The sequence below is a fragment of the Glycine max genome, chromosome 9 (assembly GCF_000004515.6).
Source record: "Glycine max cultivar Williams 82 chromosome 9, Glycine_max_v4.0, whole genome shotgun sequence".
Lineage (NCBI taxonomy): Eukaryota > Viridiplantae > Streptophyta > Magnoliopsida > Fabales > Fabaceae > Glycine > Glycine max.
Window position 1 is genome coordinate 43,865,125 of NC_038245.2, and position 9,454 is coordinate 43,874,578.

General features: G+C 27.4%; 1 protein-coding gene across 1 annotated transcript; it reads right to left on the reverse strand.

Moving 5' to 3' along the window:
• Positions 1-1,770: 1,770 nt before the first annotated feature.
• LOC100793329 (cinnamoyl-CoA reductase-like SNL6) lies at positions 1,771-5,047 on the reverse strand. Its single transcript, XM_003534232.5, has 5 exons — positions 4,618-5,047; positions 4,381-4,538; positions 2,889-3,080; positions 2,230-2,567; positions 1,771-2,127 (listed from the first exon to the last, which is right to left on the reverse strand). The coding sequence occupies exons 1-5, from the start codon at positions 4,745-4,747 to the stop codon at positions 2,046-2,048; spliced, it is 900 nt and encodes a 299-aa protein (XP_003534280.1). The 5' UTR covers positions 4,748-5,047; the 3' UTR covers positions 1,771-2,045.
• Between the last annotated feature and the right edge of the window lie 4,407 nt (positions 5,048-9,454).

Sequence of the window (9,454 nt, forward strand, 5' to 3'; positions counted from 1 at the left end):
GCCAAAGAAATTGCTCGTACAAATTCTAAAAGTTTCTTATTCTTATTCTCTATGTTTTCCTGATCTAGTCATTTTTTATATGAGTCTGTTCCAAATATAATTGCATGAAATCAATTTGTAAATGAACAAATCGTTCAAATCATTCGACCCACAGAGACTGGTTGTGTTTAGGGGGGAAGAACCGAGAAAAAAAAATAGCTAGAGAATCAGTACAAACGTGGGTTTTCTTCAAGGATAAGAAAAGGTGCATATCATATCTGAATTCTTTTCAATGCATGACTGAGAAAAGAAAAACCAACTCATTCATCTGTAAGTTAGCTCACAACATCAAAAGAACAATCTTACCCGTTATCTGTTAATTATTCATCACCAGTTAATTAAAGAATAATCATTCAAGCTAGGCAGAAGCATATAGGGATTCAACAAAATGCATTGAGAAATTCAAATCGACAATATTCTCAACAATACATGCTCATGACATCATACAGATGGATCGATGAGAAATACTATAAAACTATATTTGTTAACTAATTAATTAAATAATTGAAATTAAAGCAACATGCAACCGTAGTTCAAATGATTTTTTTCCAAACATCATATGATTAATTTAAGGAAGATGAAAGAGAAAGTTGATTCCTCAACATTGAACAAATCACACATAAAAAAATGGAAAAGAAAAAAAAGAAGCGAAACTCCATTATTTCAAGAAAATAGTTTTGAAGTTTGCATCAAATAATGGTATGGGCAACCTATCAACAACATTAGAACGGTTGAGGCCGACCTTAATTGAATGAAAGGACAAAAGGCACTTGGACAGTAGACAACACAGTTGGAACTTGGAAGTCAACTTTGAAGTACTACCACTATTTTCGTATTTAATTGGTATATATGTTCACAAAGCCATTTCTTTATCAATCTCAAAAAGAGAAAATTTATCTATTCAATAAATGCGAAATGATTATTTTATCGCCTATGTATTGCATTGCATTTATGAAATAATGCAACAACAGAGTTAGCTTTCTTATTGCATTCTATCTTTTATTCTAAAGAAGCAAACTCTTAAATAACGCTCGCGCGTCCTCCCTCTGCTTCTGCCCACCGACTTGAATTTATAATCCAGCAAAGCATTTGTTGGTCCAATGCAGACTGCAGAGTCTCCCGTTAACAGTTACTTTCCAGCTTTAGCCTACTGTTTTGTTTTGGGTCCTTAACTCCTCAGGGCTTAGGGCACATTTGCACTACCAAGTTTTCCCATTGGATGTCATTAATTATTTTATATTTTAGAATACATTACTACTGTAAATGAAAAATAAATATGAGTTACAAACCATATATAACCAATATAAAAAATTTATATTTATATGCACATAATCATATGTTTACACGAATATTGATTCTATCAGATAACATATATTTATTTAATAAAAAGATCATTTTTCACATAATTTTTCCTAATTAAGTTTCATGTATGTTTTCATTGAAAAGTATTTATTGGATAATCTTGAGTCTATAACTTGAGAGATGAAGAAAAAAAATATATAAATAATTAATTTGATTGATGATGCAGTACGATAAAAAGTGATATAAAAAAAAAGATAAAATAATTTATTGAGTGTTTAAAATTTCTTATTATTAAAATATAATCACTCATTTTCATGCGCACGAATAGCAATACCTTTAGAAAAATGGATTTGTTATATATATATATATATATATATATATATATATATAAGAAGATTAAACATTGTAAAATTTGAGATATATATAGTTGAATCTAAAATTGGTAGGATATTTTCTATAAAAAAAATGGTAGGATACAGGGGAAAAGAAAATTTAAAAATAGACAATTATTCTGCATTATCTAATATTGAAATAAATAATGAAATGATTATTTGATTTAAAATACATTGATTTGTAATGTATAATACTAATATGGGGGTATAGGTACAAATTTTTCTACATTTTGTACACAAATACTTTCCCGCAGAAAGACAGCCAATGTGATTGCTCTAATCACCGTCCAAAAGGATGACCATGGAAGTCGATTATGCCTCGAAGTCCACCATCAATTTGTTCAACTTCTTGTTGCTAATTCTCTGTTCGATAAAACTCTTCCCATAGTCATCACTGCATAAAAAAAAAAAAAAAAAGAGTTGAATATGTCAAAGTCAAAGTCAACATTCAAAGAAAAACACAAGTCAAAATGACCAAAAACGCCCTCTGACCAACCTTTGCGGCAAGGAGGAAGATGCACCAGGCGTCAACTTGCGGGCGAGCTGAACAGCGTCCTCATGGGTGTTTATGATGTGATTGAAGCACAAATAACGACCGTAGGATGAGACATCCTCGTAGACACAGATGTGAGCGTCCACCAAGAAAGCCAAATCGACGGTCACGAAAACCCCATCCTCGTACATCTCAGCGGCTCCTCTTAGGTAAGGGTGTTTGATGGAGAGATCATGCGCCATCATTAAGCCTGCGTTGATGGACACCATGTTCACTCCTCTGTCCATTGCCAAGGCCCACGCGCTCTTCTCTGCCATTGTCTTTGACACCCCATGCCATAACTGCATGTACACACCCCATCAATTATTATTGAGTGCTTAATATTTAGAGATTTATAATTTTAAGCACTTAGTTGATATTTTTACTTTTTTTATTTTTTTATCATATTATATTTACATTTTACTCTCTCTTTCTCAAGATGTCTAATTACACATGGATATATTTGTTCATTATTATTCACTTTAGACATTTATATATATATGCACTATTTATCAATTTTGCAACATACCCCAGATAGACGTGGAAATTAAAAAGTAAAAATTACTAGTATTACTCGATGGGTAATTAACTGTATATATCAGTATGTACATATTACTATATACCTTGAATTTGCGACAGAAATTAACATCACTCCAATGTCTCTCGTCTAGATCTAGTTCCATGGTCTTGCGATCTTCTCTCCAAACAACTGCGGTAGCTGAGGATGTGAAAACCACTTTATCCATAGTTTCTGTCTGAGCACATGCTTCCAACACGTTGTGCGCTGCTCTTACTTCCACGTCTGCCATGTATTCCTGTATGTTTCCAAGACCAGAGATCAGTTTTGACACAAAATTTTCAATTCAGAAATTTAATTTCAAATGGTAAATAAAATGCTTGACATATTTTTTTTTATTAAACTCTCAAATATTAAGTAGTGTAATACTATAAATTTTAAAACATCTTATTATTAAGATTGTTTAATTTCAAATGGTAAATAAAATGCTTGACATATGTTTTTATTTGATTTATAAACTTAAAGATAGAAATATATAATAAACATCTGAAAAAAAAATTAAAAGAAACTTCCAATAACGCGTTTAGTCAACACTGGTAACAATTAAACCGTAATAACTATTCCGCCAACCTTTAGCTTTTGGTCAAACAGACTGTCAAAAAATGCTTGCCATTAATTAAACACATCGAACAAACAACTCGGAATTGAAAATTTCGGTCAGGTTTTGGAAGAGATGTCCTACAAAAATTTGTTTTATCAATCTATGTACAAAATGATTCTGATAAGATAATGCAAATATACGTAACAAATTTTTTTTTTAGAAAATAACAAAATTAAATATATATATATATATATATATATATATATTGGATAAAAATTTTGTAAGGTTTGATTGCAATTCACTTAATAAACTAATCATAATACTGCAATGAGTGACAAAATTAAATTTATTGTAGTATTATCAAGTTGTTTAAACAGAGTTTGAAACATTGTATCTGCGTTCCGCATTGCGTGTAAACCTTTCAGTATTAATATTTTCATCATGATTGCCAATATTTTAGGGAATAAATAAAATATTGATCAGATCGTACCATACTACCATTGATGAGATAAGCAAATAAGCACATGGTTGAAAATGAACCAGCTCAAATGATCATGACATGTGAGTGAATTATCGATCGACAACGAAGGTTAACCAGATCAAAACTACAACTACAAGGTTAATTAGACAGCTCAAAACTACAATTATATTAATTATCTACTTCGCTGTCATGGGCTTAATTAATTCGTGGACACGAAGGGGGTTGAGTAACCAGGGAACAAGTAGGGAAATTGGAGTAACCAAGGAACAAGGAAGTGAGAAACTCAGGCAAATTGTGCCTACCACATACACCAATAAATCGAGTTACTTTATATTAATTAACGTAAACAAACTCTGCTATTTCTCAATTCTAACCCAACAACCATACCCAATAAAAAAATACTCGTGGATTAGCTATTTGCATTAATTTTTATTTATTTTCTTAAATCAAGCGATATTCTTTTTAGTATAAAGATTTAATTCCAAACTAACGGGAAAAGGAAAAAATGGTGCTTACATCATAATTTGGTTGATCAAAGGGAGGTTCGAATGTGTAGAACAAACCAGAGCAACCTCGGAGAGCATCGATTATGCTATGGTAATCAAATGGGTCAGATCGAAAAACCTTAAGCTTATCGGGATCGGATGAAATTCCAGTGAATAGGTTTTCTTCCCCTGAGAAACGACTCCAAAGCAAATCAATTTCAATTTCAAGGGACCATAGTCCATAGCATAAAGAATTAATTTAAATTACCATATTTTTGAACGGAGGCATGAACAGTGTATCCCCTTTGGAGGAGTCTTTGGACAAGGCTGAAGCCCAAGTGACCCGAAGCATCCATCACGCATACCGTGTGAGTACTTGTGTCGAATGAAGGGGCCATCGATAGTTGGTAGTTTCAGATACGATGATAAATGTTAAAAAGAAGATTTGTGTGTGTTGTGATTTTGTAAAGTTAGGGAAAGAAAGGGTAGAAAGGAAGACAAGAGAGGGAGAAAGGATCGAGTTGGATTTATAAATGGAAGAAGAGCAGCCAGCATTGAAGGGTGTGGGGGGTAGATAAGTGGGAAGGAGGTAGTTGTAGTTTGATAGATGGACACGCGCACACCCCCGAAACAAAGATTAGTCAGACTCACAAACTAGGGGAGACAACAAAAGTAATGCTAGATTATACAAACATTATTCTAAGAAGTTATCTTATTTTCGATTAAATAACTTGTATCTATGTCAAACATGTTTAACTCATAGTTAAACACAGTAACTCAGTTATTATAAATATTCTTAATGGATCACTTGAGATTTCATTAGTACCCGTTAACAAATTTTCTAATGACAGATATCATATTGTATAGGTACACATAAAGTTATTTATGTCATATATTTCCTTTCTTTCTAATTATAATTAATTTATGTTTCTTAAAAAAATCGTATTAAATTTATTAATTATTTACATTATCATTCTAAAATTTTTTTTCTTTTTTTTCTATTCACTTACTTGTTGTCATTAATGTTTGAAAAAAAAATAATTAAGTAGAAATATTTAAGAAAAAATAATTAATACAACTGAAAATTTAAAAAAAAATTCTTATAAAAGGAAACAAACAAATTTTTAAAGAAAATCTTATAATTAATGACACAGGAAATATTTCTTTTATAAAATTGAGAGAAATATATCTTATTATTCAATTAAGATTCTTCTCATTCCAAAGATATAAAGAAACTTAAGATAGGCTGTACTCTCTCAAGTTTAAATTATTCCTGATACAAAAGAGTGACAATTTAAATTATTTATTGATGGTTCCCTTCATCTCTCTTTTGTCTACTATACATTTTAAGTTTTGTATGTTTAAACTAAGAAATGTAAAAAAAAAAATGTATGTGTGAAATCATTATAGGTTTCTTATTTGACCCTTTTTCGTTTTTACTTTACAAACAAATGTATGCGTAAATTAATTGAAAATTAATAAAAAAATAAGAGTATAATTGACTAAATAATCATTAATGTTATTTTGAACTTTAAAAATCATACATAATTAGAAATTAAAAAATCAGACAATTGTAAAAGAAAAAAAAAACAGACAGAGTATTTAATGGATAATATAACGTTAAAACTTAATGTAAAATGAATAATATAATATTGAGTAAATAAAATGTATTAAAAATTTGAAATTAAAATGTGTGTTTAATTAGATTAATGTTGCAATAAATTAACGAAATGCTTAATTTAGAAGGAAAAAAAAAGAAGATGAAGAAATTTCAATAAAAGCATAAAGACGAAGGTTATGTTGGGCAAAAGATTTAAGTTAGTTTTTTTATTAATAATTTTTAATATTCTTTGAAACGTTAAATTCTAATTTTTTATATTTTTTTTATTCTTAATATATTTATCAATTTTTTTTATCTTTTTTAAAATAAATTATAATTTTATTAATTTTCAATTATTAACAATAAATTTTACTAAATATTTATAATTTAATAAGTTAATTTTTCAATTTTTAGCTATCGAGTTTTCGACTAATTTTGACGAACATAGCCAAAATATAAACTCTATTAAAATTAAATGAGAAAAAACTTTAACCTCTTATTTTTCTTCTCATTTACTCTTAATTTGAATAATTTTCTTTCGTTTTTCGCTTTTCTTCCTCTTATTACTACTACTTAATTGTTTCAAAAATAAATTTGCCTTTAAATGCTCTTTCCACAATGATAAATGTAATTTGTTGGGAATGTGCGTGACTAGACACAAATCTAAGTAACCATCTACCACTCAAAAACCTAGATATACACTTAAATAAAGGATTTAAACTGTAAGCGTAGCATCTTATCCCAAAGAAACAAAACTAATGTACTTATACGGAAGGTTATCATTATCTTTCTTAGCATTAATTGCTTAATGATATAGTAGGAGTAATTATTGATAGGAATACGCAATCAAACACAATTTTTTCAACGATTAGTAGTACTTCCTTCCATCTCTATCATAAAAAAACATATTCCCGTCTCGTCTCGATTATAAAAAAAAATTAATTAATTTCATTAAATGATATTTTTTTATTAAAAAAATAAATATATTTTATTAGAACTTGATATCAAATAAAAAAAAATAGCCTTATTAAAATGAAAAATATTTTATAAAGAATCTCATTAAATAAAATACAAGTAAGTAATATTTACTTATATTTGAGAAAAAAAATAATAAATTTTTATTGTTTATATTCAAAATTGGAGGGAGTAGTTATTAAAAAAGTTACTGGCTAATTTTATTATATTGTGCTAATTCCAAAATAAAATGTTTTTTTCCTAAAATACTCTTTATTACTAAGGGGTCTAAGTTTTTGTTCTTAAATTACTTTTCATTATTAAAGGGATATAACTTGATTGAACATAATGAGTGTTATAATTTATAAATGTCAGTCTTGGATTCCTATAAATAAAAAATAATTGTCTTTTATTAGAATTGATATCAAACATTCAATACATCTTTGGCTCTTCTAAGAGAAATGTATTGGATTACGATTTTAAAGGATTTTAAAATATTTTTTTTATAAGAAAGTTATGTGGTATTCAATCAAAAATTTTAAATGGTATAAATAAGTCTTGTGGTATTTATTTAAGACTTTTAAGATTTTTTAAATGAGGGCAACAAAATCCAATGATATTCAATTAAGATTTTTTATAATTTATAAAAAGTATTTTGGTATTCAAAAATATACAAATTTTGATGGATTATTTTTTAAGAATGAATTTGATGAATTTCACCAAAGCTTTTAATATAAAACATCTATCAAACAATCTCACCCAAACCTTTAAAATTTTGCTAAACTCTTTTACTTTTTTTCTATTAGTTACTAAATTTACTTTTCTCTCATCACACATACATTATTCTCTTTAATATTCTTCAAGACATGTGTCATATATATTTTTTCTATTCTTTTCAAATAAAAGAATTATCAAATATACTCTTTTTTGTGCACTTTTTTATTTGTTTTCTAAATTAATGTTTGTCTTATATATTAAGATTAATCATTTTTTTCTTATACTGATTGTGTCAATTACTTGTTTAATGTAATATTTTTGTGACTTTCATCCTTAGTTTCATCATTCACATAACATAGTTGAGTATCCAAGCTTCAATGTCAAAGTCCTTATAAATCTATAAAGTTCTTTTATATCTTTTAAATTTTTATAATATAAATTTATTAAAATTTAAATTACAAAATCTTAATCCTAAAAGTCTTTTACAAAAATATGATAAATCATAATATTTCTACTTAAATTTTTAAAATTTACAAGATTTTTTATGTTAAAAAAGTCTTTTAAAATTCTAATCAAATACATCCATTAGAATTATATTTTTAATTTCTTTTTTTAGTATTATTAGAGTTGTATATTCAAACATGGTGTTCCATGAAAAAAAAAAAGGTGTGTTAGGTAGCAAACAACGGTACGACAGTTCCTTTTTAAAAAAAAAAAACAGTATTGGTTTTTAAAAATATGTAAGAGAGAGAAATAAGAAAAAAGTGTAAAATAAAACAAGTGATATAATGTAATAAAAAGTGTATAAAAATATTGAAAAAAATGTTGCATAATCAATATTACTCTGGAGAAAATAGCTTGTCATCAGAAACTGCATATAAAATATCACATTTTTCTTGCACATAACATATTATATTATTGGATATTTATTTTGTAAGAAACTATTTATATTATTATATTGCAATAGTAGACATTTCTTAAGAGGGATGCAAAAAGTTTTCGTCTGTCATGCGGCCATCGTGGGACTTTTTCCCTTTTCCTAATCTTAATAAAAATAAGCTATGCAACTACTCAGTCCAAAATTGACTATACCCTTAAAGTGCATCTTTCAATTGTGATGGCCTTGCATTTACGAAGAACAAGACTGCCAACTTGCTAGTGGCTGACCTCTTTTTTTCATTTTCTATCAGTTTTTTTCAGAGAGAGTGTGGAAATCAAAGACAAGCTAGAAAATAGAGGTGTTAAAGTGAGTCACGTTGACTCACCATCCATTTACTATAATTTAGTGAATTATTACTCATCATCTGTACGCAGTTACGTTATCACAATTCAATGAAAAAAAATATGGACATCGTAAATTTTTCATCACCTGATAAAAATATTTATACTTTAATTTATTTAATTAGTGCTTTAAGCATTTGTCATAACAAAATTATTAAAGCTAAAATATAATTTTTTTTCACTCTATTTTCTTAAATTTGTGTTTTTATTTTTCCTATTTTTCAATTGAAACATTTTATTTTTTATTTTTAAAAAATTTGTAATTTTAGTCTCTCCTTTTTTATTGAGACATTTCATCCTCCACTTTTAACAAATTCACAATTTTAATTCTTATGATCAATTTTAAACGTTGATCTATATATGCTATAAATTTGACCGACAACTATTTTTTTATTTTCATGTGATAAATATTTTTCTCAAATATTTAATTTCTAAAAAACTTAATTTATTAAAAATAAAATTAAAAGAATGCATAGTCAATAAGCCTTAAATTGATTAAGGAGATTAAATTACAAATTTTGTAAAAGTAGCAAACGAAATATCTCATTAAAAT

What these genes read in the sequence shown, in the direction of transcription:
- LOC100793329 (XM_003534232.5), bottom strand. Translation starts at nt 4,747, where the DNA reads ATGGCCCCTTCATTCGACACAAGTACTCACACGGTATGCGTGATGGAT. An exon ending in ATTTCTGTCGCAAATTCAAG is followed by an intron (nt 2,568 to 2,888) that starts GTATATAGTAAT and finishes GTGTACATGCAG; the next exon opens with TTATGGCATGGGGTGTCAAA. An exon ending in TCTTCCTCCTTGCCGCAAAG is followed by an intron (nt 2,128 to 2,229) that starts GTTGGTCAGAGG and finishes TTTTTTATGCAG; the next exon opens with TGATGACTATGGGAAGAGTT.